This window comes from Anser cygnoides, chromosome 11, assembly GCF_040182565.1.
Source record: "Anser cygnoides isolate HZ-2024a breed goose chromosome 11, Taihu_goose_T2T_genome, whole genome shotgun sequence".
NCBI lineage: Eukaryota > Metazoa > Chordata > Aves > Anseriformes > Anatidae > Anser > Anser cygnoides.
Window position 1 is genome coordinate 20,117,858 of NC_089883.1, and position 15,255 is coordinate 20,133,112.

At 34.8% G+C, this 15,255-nt stretch overlaps 1 protein-coding gene across 1 annotated transcript in view; it reads left to right on the forward strand.

Moving 5' to 3' along the window:
• MYO5C (myosin VC) overlaps positions 1 to 15,255 on the forward strand; it is a 37,220-nt gene that overhangs the window by 2,764 nt on the left and 19,201 nt on the right. The window contains exons 2-20 of the mRNA XM_048060324.2: positions 746 to 856; positions 1,545 to 1,710; positions 1,954 to 2,098; positions 2,523 to 2,679; positions 3,179 to 3,322; positions 4,249 to 4,330; positions 4,888 to 4,995; positions 5,524 to 5,630; positions 6,219 to 6,484; positions 6,979 to 7,060; positions 7,295 to 7,435; positions 8,161 to 8,286; positions 8,927 to 9,010; positions 9,914 to 10,048; positions 10,398 to 10,495; positions 11,857 to 11,943; positions 12,058 to 12,169; positions 13,450 to 13,661; positions 14,880 to 15,045. Of these exons, the coding sequence (XP_047916281.2) occupies positions 746 to 856; positions 1,545 to 1,710; positions 1,954 to 2,098; positions 2,523 to 2,679; positions 3,179 to 3,322; positions 4,249 to 4,330; positions 4,888 to 4,995; positions 5,524 to 5,630; positions 6,219 to 6,484; positions 6,979 to 7,060; positions 7,295 to 7,435; positions 8,161 to 8,286; positions 8,927 to 9,010; positions 9,914 to 10,048; positions 10,398 to 10,495; positions 11,857 to 11,943; positions 12,058 to 12,169; positions 13,450 to 13,661; positions 14,880 to 15,045 (2,529 nt within the window). The remainder of the gene's footprint in view (positions 1 to 745; positions 857 to 1,544; positions 1,711 to 1,953; positions 2,099 to 2,522; positions 2,680 to 3,178; positions 3,323 to 4,248; positions 4,331 to 4,887; positions 4,996 to 5,523; positions 5,631 to 6,218; positions 6,485 to 6,978; positions 7,061 to 7,294; positions 7,436 to 8,160; positions 8,287 to 8,926; positions 9,011 to 9,913; positions 10,049 to 10,397; positions 10,496 to 11,856; positions 11,944 to 12,057; positions 12,170 to 13,449; positions 13,662 to 14,879; positions 15,046 to 15,255) is intronic.

The following is a 15,255-nucleotide window of genomic DNA, read 5'->3' on the forward strand; positions in this document are numbered from 1 at the left end:
AAGGAAATTAAAATTTATCTGCTTCCACTGGAAGTAAGTGCTTTCAAGAATGGTGTTTTCTTCCTGAGACAGAGCTAAAGGGTCTTACTGGGAATGATTGCAGCTAAGGCAGCTGATTGCTTGTAAAGAAAACAACCTGCCAATAGTGTTTGAAGTTCACCCTAGAACAGGGGAGGATGTTATTGGGAAGTTACATTTTGGTCCTGTTAGAAGAAAGGTAACAGTGTAGCCTCTTTCTTGTGTATATATTGGTACCTATGGCAAAATAATTTCTAAATTCAATATCCTGTATTTGAATTCAAGGAAGTGATTGTCTAAGTTCTACTAAACGAGATACTTTCTCTGGTACTTGCTTGCTCGTTTGAATTCTCCTAAGAGTCAAGGCTTTGCTGTAAGCATGTTTTATTCTTCTTCTTTATATTTATAGAGGGTTTGAAGAGCCTGGCAACAGCCTGGCCATTGTTCAGTTACTGCTCTAAGTGCTGTTCTGCAGACTTTATGCTAAACAGGAGTAGAACAAGTGTATCTGAGATTGTCTGTTGTCTCTCTTTTTTTTTTTTCCTCAAAGAATCACTAAAGCAGAAAAATACACCCCAATGAAAGTGTCAGAGCTAAGAATAATCCCAGAGAGTCCTGGCATACACTTCAGCATTTAGGTTGCACTTGATTTTTTGAAACTATCTTTTTTATAGTCTTGTTTTATGATAATAATTAAGCCAACTGTTATCTTGTTTTTCTGTTGTAGTACAATAGGGTTTGGATCCCTGATAATGAAGAAGTTTGGCAGTCTGCAGAAATCACAAAAAACTACAAAGCTGGAGACCTTTTTCTCCATGTGCAATTAGAAGATGGAACTGTAAGGAGAAAAGCCTTAATTACCATGGGGTTTGCTGAGATACATTTATGTAGAAACATATGACTCACTGTCACGAAGTCTAAATGAATTTTCTATATTTTCCTTTCTGATAACTCTGCAGAATTATGATAATTATGCAGTGACCAGAATTTTAGCATTTTGAAATCTGTACAGTAAATAGCTGTAACAGCTCAAAATGTATGCACTTCTACTGTGTGTATCACATTAGTTTGTGAGATTTATGTTGATGTAGAAAGATTGCTTTTGAAATGAGCAGTGAAACTCATTATTGAAGTAAATCAGAAGAGCAAGGCATGTATATCTCTCACAGAGGTAGCTGTTGCATTTTTTTCGCTAAAATTATTGCTTTATCTGAGATTTGTTAATTTTGTTATCAGTGTTCTTTACTGAAGTAATATTTTGAAAAAAGTGTTTCCATATTTTTTCATTCCTATTCTGTAAAGAAAAGTATTAAATAATATACCTTTCTTTTTAATGAAAAAAAGATCACCATCTTATTTTCATGAGCTCTAGTCACGCAAGTTCAGTGAGATGTATGGAATTGATTAAATACAAAATCAGACAGTGCTCCATCAATCCTGTAACTTCGTGTAAAGATAGATCAATTTGTATTTATACAGACATAATGTGTTTATTTTGTGATATTTCAAGTCATTTTTGTTGTCAGGAACTTAATTACCCTGTTGATCCAGCTGCTTTGCCACCTCTACGAAATCCTGACATACTTGTTGGTGAAAATGATCTCACTGCGCTTAGTTATCTCCATGAACCAGCTGTTCTACACAATCTTAAAGTTCGTTTTGTGGAGTCTAAGCTTATCTACACCTATAGTGGTAAGCAAAGTCAACTGCAAGGTTTAAAAAAAAAAAAAAGTAATCTCGGATTAGTTTGCAGGATGATGTGAATGATGTTTCCCTCGAGTGTCTTCTAATTCATTAGAGTTTTTGTATGCGTATTCACTTGTCTGTTGATCAGGATATTTTACCTAGTTTAGAAAACATTGCTACCTTGAATCAGTTTAACTGTCATTGCCAGTTTTCATTGCACTAATCTCTGTTTTATATGCTTGGTTATAGGAATAATTTTGGTTGCAATAAACCCCTATAAGCAGTTGCCAATATATGGAGATGCTATTATCCATGCATATAGTGGACAAAACATGGGGGACATGGATCCTCATATATTTGCTGTGGCAGAAGAAGCATACAAGCAAATGGCAAGGTTCTGTATGTTGTTTAATGTCCATAAATACCACTTAAAGTCTTGTGGCAGTCAGTGTTGATTGGAATTTGAATTAACTGTATTTACCTTTGGCTATTATGAATACTTTTGTATGGGTAACTAGAGAAGGAGTAAATACTTAACCAGCTGAGGAATTTATATAACTCATAACTATTTTCATTTTTGATAAAACATTGTTTTAGCTGCATGAGTAGCAATGACATCAGCCTAGAGATGTCATGTTACAACCAAAGAGGGTTGAAAGAGAATGGATGAAAGGTGAAACTGATACGCATTCACCACGGTTGTGTTTTCATACATTTGTTTCATACGTATAATTCTTATATCTATTTACATATCTTTAGATATATATGCATACATTTTAGACACATCTGATTTAAACTGTCTAATTACTTGGTTTTAGAAATAACAAGAATCAGTCTATTATAGTAAGTGGAGAATCAGGAGCTGGAAAGACTGTGTCTGCAAGATACACTATGAGATACTTTGCCACTGTGAGTAAGTCTACCAGCAATGCACATGTGGAGGATAAAGTATTGGCATCCAATCCAATAACTGAGGTAAATTTCAGAGAATATCTGTCAAGTCTGTCAAGGAAAGAATTCGGAGAGCAGCTGAATGTCTTTGTTTGAAATCATTAGGGGGCATTTTAGCTGACTGACTTAGATATCTAAATTAGAAATTTAGCCTCTGAATGTTCCCGATGGAAAAAGGTGGTCAGCTTCAGGAACACCAAGGTTCTGCATCACCTGCCAACAGTCCTCTGGAGGTACCAGTTTGCAAAAGTTTTATCTGACATCTAACATCCTGTTAATTAGATGATAGGAGAAAAATAGTGAACAAGTTGTTTGCTTTTATTAATCAGAGTAGAAAATGGTTAAAGTTCCCTATGGTGGGAGAATGTAATTTCTCTACTTCTTCATTCAACACAGTTGAATGCTGAAATTGATTCTTGAGCAAATAAGAATTTAGGAACTTGAAGTTGAGTCACATTTTGAGAAATTTATTGTTATGAAAGATGCTAGTAAAACAAATTCTGAAAGTTTATCATTTTTGTAGGCTGTCGGCAATGCAAAAACCACACGGAATGACAATAGCAGTCGATTTGGAAAATACACTGAAATCAGTTTTGATCAGAGCTACCGAATCATTGGAGCCAACATGAGAACATACCTGCTTGAGAAATCTAGAGTTGTCTTTCAGGTACGTAAAATAAAGTTAAAAACAGTCAAAGTAAGTGTAGCCATTAATATGTTATCCTTTAACTTTGCTAGTTTCATACAGAAAATATGAAAATAGAAGATAGTTATGTGAAATTCTGCGTAGTACATCTAATAAGCATTCGATTTCCTTTTTTTTCAGAGGAGCTAATCTCATTTAGAACACAGGACTGATTTTTTCCAGGTTCTTCCTTATGTTAAGTGGAGAACATATTAGAGGAATGATTCCCCAAGATAAGTGCAAGAAGTATTTGAGAAATCTGTGAATTTCAGTCAAAATAGTGTCACATGCCAATTGTATCTGGAAAGGAAAAGCATATGTAGGGTAAAAAAAAATTGGCTGAAAACTTACAACGCCAGGGATTATTGCATGTGACCCATTACAGTGCCAGATATGATCATTATAATAAGAAAGTATTTAGTTTTACAAAGCTTTATTTTTTTACAAAGTTTTAGTAGTATAGTAACTTTTTAAGTACTATAAAAAATAGTTCTATATTTCTGCTGTCTGAAAAATGGTATATAAAGAGAGTTTTCTGAGTTACCACAGTTCAGTGTTTCAGTTGGCACTCGTACACAGTTGCTCTTTCCAGTATTTGACAGTTGTTATTAGTAGATGGTTGTTCAGGTTGAAGAAATCATTAGAGTAACAGCCTTGGGAAAAAAAAAAAACACCTAAGCATATCGTTAATGGAAAGGAAGTATACTGTATTTATCACTTTCAAAGCTCTTGCTGAAGTCAAAAGTGTGACTTTTTAATAATGGACAATTCCTTTGCTAAATGCTGTTGCAGTGGAATTTAGCCTTCAAGTATCAGTACCACTTTACAGTAGCTGAATATCAGCTATATGTTTTTCTGTTTTATGTTGGTTTTCGTTCTGTAATGGTATTCTTTGCTTTCATTTACAGTCAGAGAATGAGAGAAATTACCACATATTTTATCAGTTGTGTGCATCTGCTATGCAACCTGAATTTCAGCATCTTAAATTGGGTAGGTCTCAAGAAAATAACCTACTCTTCACCTTTGCAATGCAGTATTTTGAAGAATGAATTTTCAAAAGCTATGATGTTAAGTGCTTTAAAGCATAAATTTCACAGACTTATTACAGGACTTGCATTTTTAAGTCACTTAGCTAGTAATCCTGCTTGAACTTGAGCAAACTGGGAGCAAATTGGTTGTAATTTGAGTACTACATGATAAAGTGTCTTTGAAAATATTATTCTAATTCTGTAGTGACAGATACCATAACGACAGTTTGGGTGCTTGATTCATTTATCCACAGAGCAGCTTTAATGCCACCTGGAAGAACCAGGCCTTACTTACATGTTTACTTACCTTTGTTCTTGTTTGTTAGATCACCTGTTAAGATTGCTAGGCATTAGGAATACTGATTTGTGCCAACTAAATTGAGTTAGGCACACGGATTTCCATCAGAAAAGCTCACTGCATGTGATAGCATCTTAAATTTTACAGTGTTACAAGTCTAACAATTGGCTATTCCCAGTCCTGAATTTTCCATCATTACAAGTTTTGCTTCTTATCTCTAGGAAGTGCAGAAAAATTTAACTACACAAGAATGGGTGGTAATACAGTTATTGAAGGAGTTGATGACAGAGCAAATATGGTGGAGACTCAGAAGACATTTGCCTTACTGGGTAATTTCTTGGGAATATCTACTACATGCATTTAAAATTTTTTCTCTGAAATGGAGAAAGGTGGATTGTTTCTTAATTGTCCAAAAAGTTAGTAGTAATTATCAAAATTGTTTCCTTCATAGCAAGTCTACTGTACCATCAGTCTATTTTAAAATGCTAGGCAAGAACAAATGGCTGTTAGCCAATAGTGTTCATTGTAAATGATCAAAATCACTAAGGGCTGGAGCATCTACTTAGCCCTTAAGCTAATGTGTTGTGAAGGAAGTGGAATTAGAAGCTTCCTTATCCCTAACGTGGCTTATGTGAAAGTCAAAGGAGACTCTAGCTGGCAGTTGTGGGAATACAGGGGTTTGTCTAATCTCATTGTGTCAGACAGGCAGAAAGTAGGCAGAACCAAGGGGTTTCACAGTAGTCTGCAAAGATGCTATACAATTATTGGCTCCACAACAAAGCAAGTAATGCAACATTGTACTATTTTAATTAATTCTGTTTTTGAATTTTTAAAATAATCAAGAATTGTTTTTTTAGGTCTGAAGGAAGATTTTCAAATGGATATTTTTAAAACACTGGCAGCGATCCTACACTTAGGCAATGTGGAAATAACAGCTGTTGGAGATGAAAGATCATCCATCAGTGTAAGGAAGTAACTCACTGAGAAAACAGCATTTTTTATTATTATTATTTTCTCTGCCAAAAGACATTTAGCAATATTTTTCTAAATTTTGGGCCTCAAGAGCAGCATTAAATCTGGTATACTAAACTTGAGAGATTTATCTGTCTTTGTATGTATACAAAGTGAATGTTTATCTGAATCCTGTTTCTGCCCAAAAGCTGTTAGAAAAGCAATTTGGGGCTGTTTGCAGAATAAAGGGAACAGCATTGTCAAAGCTGCTCAGAATGTGTCCCAACAAGTCAAAAAGACTTGTCCCAGTACAAGTCAAAAATCAAGGACATCTGAACATAGACTAAAGTAACTTTCTTTCAACATCTTTATCCAATGTATCTCACCCAGTCTAAGGTTTTCTTTCCTATGTCAGTAGCTCTGTCCACTATTACTTGCTTTAGCTCTTAAGATGTTGCCAGACTAAGTGAACAGAAAATAAAACTCCCAGATTGATGCCAGTTATGCTAGGATTTCACTGTCTAGACAACATTAAAGGTATTAAATGTAATCTAATAATATTTATTAAGTGTAATCTAATAATATTTATTTATCTCTAAAGCTGGAAGACAGTCATCTCAATATATTCTGTGAACTTCTGGATTTAAACTTTGACAAAATGACACAGTGGTTGTGCCACCGGAAGATTATCACTACCTCAGAGACTGTAATAAAGCCAATGACAAAACCTCAAGCTGTTAATGCAAGGGATGCTTTGGCAAAGAAGATCTATTCTCATTTATTTGACTTTATTGTGGAAAGAATTAACCAAGCTTTGCAGTTCACTGGCAAACAACATACTTTTATTGGTGTTTTGGACATTTATGGGTAAGAATGTCTCTAGAAAAAAAATGAATTAGTTAAGCTTCAGTAAGATCAATGCTCTGCTATTGATTAACTTAGTGCCTTTTCTGTGAGGTTGATAAGAGGCACTTGTTAATTTGTGTTGCTAATGAATCTGGAAGGTTTTGTTATACTAAAAATTCTTAGTCATGTAATTTCTTTTGCATCCTGAGTAGCAGGAGTGTTCTGCAACTATAAATATGTTTTTTGTATGTGTGAGTGATGTTAAATTTAACTTTTGATATGACACCTTTAGATTTAACTCTGGATTTTCTAGCTCTGTCATGTCTGGTAACATTAACCTATAGGAAAATTTTGAAATGTCTTAGCAGCATCGTTACTATTATGGCTATTTAATTTTCTTAGAATTATTAGATTAGGTCCAAAGTCTTACAAGAATATTATGATTTCTATTTAAATGTGAAGGGATTTTTTTCTTCAATACAATTGCATCATTTTTTTCTTATTTGATGTTTCAGCTTTGAAACGTTTGATGTGAACAGTTTTGAACAATTTTGCATCAATTATGCCAATGAAAAACTACAGCTGCAATTTAACCTGGTATGTTCATTTCATTTAACAGTTCTTTTTTTGTGTGTAGTTCTATATGTATATATACACATACATAAACGTGTATATATACATGAAAACGTCTGACAAGACAGACAAATACTGTACTACAAAACATAAATATTTTCATGTTCTGTATGCTATCACACACATGCCCATACATATATTGCCTATATTTGTTTCCTTAATTATAACCATATGTTTTCATAATTTTCATGTATCTAGCATGTCTTTAAACTTGAACAAGAAGAATATATGAAGGAAGATATCCCATGGACTTTAATAGACTTTTATGACAACCAGCCTGTTATTGACCTTATTGAAGCTAAAATGGGTATTTTAGAACTTTTGGATGAAGAGTGCTTGGTAATTTGAAAATTCTTGTATTTATGAGCTCGTATAAAAATACAAAGTTTTTTACAGTTTGAGCTTGTGTATAAATCTTTATTTTCTCCCTTTTAAGTGGGAAAGGCATTTTCATTATGAAATAAACATTAGTATTTTCTCTCTATTTGGTGATTTTAATTGTAAGCCACTTGTTTGTTTGTTTCTGTTTTATAAATTAAGAACCAGGGGCTAAATTCTTACCGAGAAGCTAACTCAGCAACTAGATTTCTTCACTGTATGGGCAGTGTAGTGCTAGAACAGGTTAAGCAGAGATGCAGTGGGATCCCCTTCCTTGGATACTTTCAGGAATTGGGTTCATCTGAAAGTCTGTTGTAGTGGTGTTGGTAGTCTTGCTTTGAGCAGGAATTTGTTCTACGCAGTCTCCATGGTCCTCTTCCAATTGATGTTTCTAGAATTCAGTTATTCCCCAAGTCAATAATTTTGATACAAATATGTATATATATCGCTTTCCTTTCTGTTTCTTTCTATTCTTGTTGAATGCACCACACCTACATCTTCAGTCTTACGATTTTTTCCACTGGCAATTCTGAAAAGACAAAACGTTCTTGCTATTAGGCCTCCTAACTGACTGAGGATACATTATTTAGGTAGCATTTACTGATAGTAAGCAGTTTTGCTGTTCTAAAAAAACAGTGGAGTCCACAAGAGTTTTGTTAAGGAAATCTCCCTTCTCATTTTTACAGTTGCCTCATGGAACAGATGAAAACTGGCTTCAAAAGCTATATAATAATTTTGTCAACAAAAACGCACTCTTTGAAAAGCCGAGGATGTCAAACACATCTTTCATCATTCAACACTTTGCTGATAAGGTAGGCTGTAAACAAGCCAGTTTTATTTCACCCTATTTCTAGAAGTATCTCTATCAGAAAAGAAACAATCTCATAAAGGAAATATTAACCACACTTTTTTGAAACGTCTGTATAATCCTCCTTCAGTATGTTTTATAATTTATTTATTGGTAATACTACCTGTAGTATCATTTAAACATAAGTGCTTAAAATCATGATTTTGAGAGTATGAAAATAAATCACAAAGATATAAAGGGAGAAAAAGAGTGCAATATATAAATAAAATAGTTAAGATTGCAGTCTGTAACAAGTCTTAGTCAAAGTTATTTACATTTCAAATACAGTATTCCTTTTTTGGTATTTTGATTTGAAAATAGAAATATTTTTCATATAAAATAATGACTAAAAGGGAAGGAAAGTAATTCCTAATGAAGGCAGAAGGAAATTGCAGTTGATAGTGCATTCTGACAGTTTGTCCTGCTTCTAAACTTGCAGTCTGTATGTACATATGCTTGCCATAGTGTAGCTGCTGAAAGCATATTTTTAACTGTCACATTCAGGACTAATAAAGGTCTGTTGGCCACCACAGTTTAGAGAATAAAAACTGTTTTGCTTACTGTTTGTTTGTGGCTGAAGTTAATGATTTAATCCCTTTGCACAGGTAGAATATAAATGTGAAGGATTTCTGGAAAAAAACAGGGATACAGTATATGAAGTATTGATGGAAATCTTGAAAGAGAGCAAGGTTTGTGAACAATCAATAATGATTAATTTTCTGAGTACCTAATTGCATTGGAATTAATTCAGATCTGATCGTAAAAATTTATTCCAATAAAAAGATATATATTCCTAAAAAAAACCCATACCTATTCTTAGGTTGAATAAATCAGTTTATATACTAATTTTAATTAATATTCTTCAAGTGTGTATTTTTAACATCAAAATCACATACAAGATTTAAATATATTCAACATGGTATTCAACTTTTTCATATATGCACATTTACTTTGCAATTTATGTTAGTTTTTTTTAAATATCTTCCATTTTAGAAGCATTTTGGAATCTTTTTTTTTTTTTTTTTTTTTTGTCCCTACAGTCTTTATATGTAGCTTTGATAGGTGGCTTATCATTAACAGCTGCTTTTGTTTATTTTTCAGAAGAGATTAAAGGAATTCCAGGGCAGGGAAAACATCAAGTGTCTTATATGGGCTTGTCATTTCCCATCTGCTTGAAGGCCCATTCCCTTTCAGGCAGTAGGATTGCTAAGAAGCTAAGTTTATATGACAAAAACCATATTCTTAAGTTAAATTAAATATTATGAGAAGAAGAACTTAAGTGGTTTATGTTTAAATCTGTATTTATGTCCATGTTTGATCATATTGAAGTGGCATTTGCAGACCTACTTCACAGTTGTTGAGTTTTGCCTTTGAAGTGTCTAAGTGCTTCATAATAGATTTAGGATTGTTGCAAATGTTTCTTCAATTGTTGTTTATTTGTGGTTTAAAGATCAATTCAAAGTCTTGCAACACCTGGCCTAAGCATTAAGACGGATGGCTTTTGCATTCTACATTATAGTCAATGTAATTTTTATTTAAATGTTATTGCAGTTCCACAGTATTTACCTGTGATTCTTTCACCACACTTTTAGTTTCGTCTGTGTGCAAACTTTTTTCAAGACAATCCAGTGTCCATTTCACCTTTCAGTTCAACTATAAACATCAAATCTGCAAGACCTGTTCTCAAGCCACCTAACAAACAACTCCGGATGACTGTTGGCAGTAAGGTACTGTGTAAACATACAGTTCTGTGATGCTTGTACTTTCAGGAAAGTGTATTGGGTAGTCTGAGAATATGGTATTGTATTGTACTGTTCACAAGGGAGTATCTGGTTTTCAGCAAGAGCCAGTAACAGTGCAGTGCTCCAGGTCTGGGTATAAGTAGGTAAGTTTAATTTATGTATAGGAGAGCGTTAGGAACAATATGACTGTTAAGATTCTTGTTTTTAATATCTAAACCCTAAGAAAATCTGTGTCCAGACAAAACCTAACAAAGAATTAAAAGCCATAAGATTTGACTTTTTACTTAGCTGTAAATGTTTTACTGGCAAAACTGTTATGCCTGATATTTTCTAGTTTCGGAGTTCTTTGTCTTTGCTTATGGAGACACTTAACGCAACCACCCCTCATTATGTACGATGCATAAAGCCAAATGATGAGAAGCAGCCTTTTGAGTAAGTATGTTATTGGTGTTGAGTTGTTGTACTATCTTAAAAATTAACTGAGTTTTTTTCTGTTTCACATTAGCTGCATTGTTGCTGTTGAACAACTTCACATACAGAATGTATTTTTATTTTCAAAATAACTGAAATAAAAAAATCTCACAAAAATAGTAATAATTCAGTAATAATTGTTAATATCTTATAAATTCCTTATGATGATGAAGATCTTCAAGTTAGATATTAGTGTTTGTGTATTTGTCATAACATTTAGGGGGAAAAGTTGTCTTACGTTTTAAACTGATAGATATTTTTTATACTTGTTTTTATTTCTGTGTAGTATGGACTAGTATCCATTCATATTTAGGGAATAAAAGCCACTGCCATTTTTTTATGAGCTTCACTTTTGTCCACAGAAATATTTATAAAATTAGAAGTCAGAAAAGCCAAACAAAAGTTTGTTTCATTTTAATCTTATAATACAGTCATGCATGCTAGACAGTTGTGTTTGCATAATTCCTGTGTCTAGTTGATAACCACTAACTATAAGTAGGAGTTGACCTTGATGCAGCTATTGGTTTGCTTTGTGGGCAGACGTGGAAGCTCTTTAGTTTCAGGTATAGAGCTTTTAGCTGAAAGGTAATATACTGACAAATGAAATATACGCCTTTGTCATAACTGAGAAAGAGGCAAACTTTGCTGTGTGTTTCTAAGTAAATTTTTATTAGTATTAGCTCATTTTCTTGGAGCCAGACAAAATCTCTCCATGCAAAACATAACAAATGTCATAGTTTCACTATCCCTGTGCTGAGACCTGATTGTTTTGTGTAATAGCAGTGAGGGGGAGAACAGCTTTGATAATGTAAAACCATGTCTGAATTAGACCACAAGAACATACTGTAAGTTTATGAAAGTACAACACAGTCTTCTGTGAGCCACAGGCACCTCTTTGCTAGTACTGGATCGGCACTAGCTTAGTGCTTTGTGGGCCTAACAACTCTGGTCCAGAATCAGAAAGGGCCTTTCTGTGCCTTTTGTTAGAAATTTTAAACCAAGATATTCTTAAGTAAAATTTCTTTGTGTGCCAAAGAATACCTAGAGAGAGTTACTTCCCAATAGACTGCTGAATTTATTTCTGTGTATTTTTTTTTTTTTGCCTGAGCACAATTCATTGCCTTTTGCTGATACGAACTTTTTAAGGAACAAAAAGAAAAGACAGATACTTTTTTTTTTTGTACATGATAAGGAGTAAGGCACCATATAAAAAATAGGGAGCCCTGTGTCCTATGAGCAGAAATAGAATTCCAGCAAGTAGAATTGTTTTCATTATAATGTCAAGCTCAGCAAAAATGTAAAACATAACTTTGCTTTTTTAGGTTTGACTCAAAAAGGGTGGCTCAGCAACTGCGAGCATGTGGTGTTTTGGAAACTATTCGAATTAGTGCACAGAGCTATCCATCCAGGTAGGAATAGCACTTGGTCTCTGTATATCAAAAAAAAAAAAAAAAAAAAAAAAAAAAAAAACCCACCTTTTTTTAAAAAAATGAATTGCATTTTGCTACCTTTTTATTTTCCAGGTGGACTTACATTGAGTTTTTCAGCCGTTACAGCATTCTTATGACACAGCAAGAACTATCTTTAAATGATAAGAAGCAGATTTGCAAGATTGTTTTGCAGCGGCTAATCCAGGTCAGTATGTGTGCACTGTTCCATTATGTATTGTAGCATCTATTGTTAATTAAAGGTCTCTTTGCCGAAGTGTAGTACAGAGACTTAAACAGGAATGATAACACACGTTATTACTATCTTTCTTGATTTAGTGTGTAGAACATAGGCTTGCAAGTCTATAACCTCATATCGTCATGCTGAGTCATGATGTGACCATAGACAGATGATTTAATCTCTCTGTGCTTAATATCTTCATTTGTTAAATGATAGATACTCTACTTATATCTGCAAGTTAGTAAATAGTAAAATGGTATACGTTTACCAGTACTAGAATTTTATGCGCACAACGGTGTCACACAGCATACTGAAGAACTGTTCTAAAAATGTGCTATTTTGCATGTTGTGTGTTGAAACCAAAACTTTATCCCAACAGAGTCTTTGACAAGGCCTTTGTAAACAGGTTAAGTAAGTTGTGTTTACTGTTCAGTTTACTGTAATGTGTTTTTTTTTTCCCCACCAAGAAAGAACTGAAAACCCTGGGTCCTCTTGCTCTCAGCTTTAGAAATACCTGATTGCTTTTTGTGTTTCGAGTGTCCTTGAATATTTTCCCTTTCTTCTGTCATAACTCTACAACACAGAGGTATATATTAGCATTTATTCACTACCTTCCATCTCAGAGGTGGCTGTAGTTCAATAATTTGTGGGTTTGGGGGAACACCAAGAATAGGCAGAGGCCATCGCTTCACTGACAAGGCACAGTTGCATAGCTCCTGTTTTTTAGACAAGTCTGTATTGATGAGACAGGTCCAAGTCAAGCCGGTGATTCAAGTCAGTATGTCAGAACTGAGTTCTAACTCAGTGATGCAGAAGACCAAACGCTAGTGTACTTGCAGCCTAGCTCCAGCAGAGTCCAAGAGTGAGAGCCTGAGCATAAAAGCTGCTTCTTCCGTGAGGTTTTGCTCTCAGAGCTCACTGATTCAAGGCTAGACATGCACCCAAAGGTAGCTTTAAGTCCAAGGAACCGAATTCCTCTGAGAGGGATGAAGACATTGCTTTCAAGACCTTGATGAAAAGTCCAGACCCTCCTTTTAATTTGATCCTTTTAACCTGTTCCTCTCCTGCTTTCTGGCTTTCCCCACTGCCATATACTCTTGTATATAATGAAGGCAGAGAGGATATTCTTATTTGGCAAGATCATGTCATTTCAGAATAGGTTGGTTAAAGTGACGATTTATAAAAGGAATAGAGTGTTTTGTCTACAATAACAAAATAAAAATTTAATATATCGTTTTCTTTTTCAGGATCCTAACCAGTATCAGTTTGGGAGAACAAAAATTTTCTTCAGAGCAGGACAGGTTGCTTACTTAGAAAAGCTACGATCAGATAAACTGAGACATGCATGCATCATGATCCAGAAGAATGTTCGAGGCTGGATGCAGCGGAAGAAATTCCTTCGCATAAAACAAGCAGCTGTTACAATACAGCAGTATTTCCGTGGACAGCGGACTGTACGGTATTTTTGGCTGATAAATTAGGATGCTGTTAGGGCATGCCTGAAGGGATCTAGAAGGTCAAACTCATACCCAGCACTAATTTGGAAGTGTAATTTTTATGTAAGAATAATCCAGATTGTATTTTTATCCTCTTTATTGTAATTATGAACTTGAAAAAGTTCAAGTTGTTTGGCTGATGAGAAGAAAGGTAATTTAGCAGATTTCAAATGTCTGCCAGATTCCTGAGAGGCTTGTCTACCTGTGAGGAGCTTAGTCTTTAACTAGTGATACGTGACCCAGTAGTTGGCTTGGGGTTACTGCTTAGCTTTAGAACCAGAGAAGAAATCAGGAAGCAGAAAGGAAAATCAGCTTGCAAGGATCTACAAATTAGTTTGTACAAATTATTAGGAGGCATTGTGCAGCCAAGAAATAGTACAAGTCATTCAAAAAGCAGATGGAGGAGGGAGATGGCTGTATCTAGGCTTTGAAATTTTCAGAAAGACACCAGCAGAAGATTGCTTGTGAAAAAAGACACGAAAGTTTGTGGGCTGCTCCCCCTACTCCATTTTAATAGAAGAAAAAGCTGTATTTTAGATGGTGGATGCCTGTTCTCAGTATCTTCTGCTTCTAGAAACTATCACCCTGAAGTAAGCCAGTGCTATGTGAGTTTACTGAGCTCTAGTAAGCTGCACGTTCTGTTTTCTGTGTATGTGACCTGTAAGGAGGGCATCCCAGCCTTTCTAGCTATCAGCTCACATGAAATCCAGAAAAGAATTCACATACAAGACTCTCAAGTTGCTCTTGGAATCTTCTCCCCCAGTTTAGGGTTTAATTAGCACCCAGCAGCAATCCGAGCTGGGATTGACCATGGGCTTCCAGCACTTGAGTTGAGATCTGGTTGTATATAGTAAGCTTTTCCTTCCAGGAGCAACCTAAATGGAACATGATACTCAGTAAATACACCTACCTCCTTTAGGGGACTGTTCATTGTTTTGGTCCCAATTGCACCTCCATCTTGTACTTGGTTGATACAACTTTGCTTTTGTTATTATAAACTAGTTGCATTGCAACTGTTGTCATGGAAGTAAGACTAAAATCTGTGTGTTTCACTAAAAGGAAATAGTTCTACATGATATTCACTGCCAACCAAACTATTTTTGTGTGATTTGTCTGACTGAGGGAATGAGCATGAGAAATCTGATGTGATCTAAGTGAACTTTATTGTCTTTTGAATTAAGGCAAGCCATAACAGCAAGAGCTCTGAAGCAAACATGGGCAGCTATAATTATTCAGAAATACTGCCGAGGTTACCTGGTCCGTAAACTTTGCCAGCTCATCCATGTGGCTGCTGTAACAATTCAAGCTTTTACAAGAGGATTTCTAGCAAGAAAAAAATACCGGAAGGTACAGCCTATTAAAAATTCTTATTTCAGTAGCTGGAAACAGCTACTGCTCTATAAGAAAGATGGAGACAAGGGGAGTGATCCCTATTACTTTACCTTTTGCATGTCTGGTTCTCATATCTTCTATTCTTTTTCTACACATTTTCTGTAAAAGTATCGATACACAGTAGCTTAGATATAATCTCTGAACTACTAAGAGCTCTTAAGAACT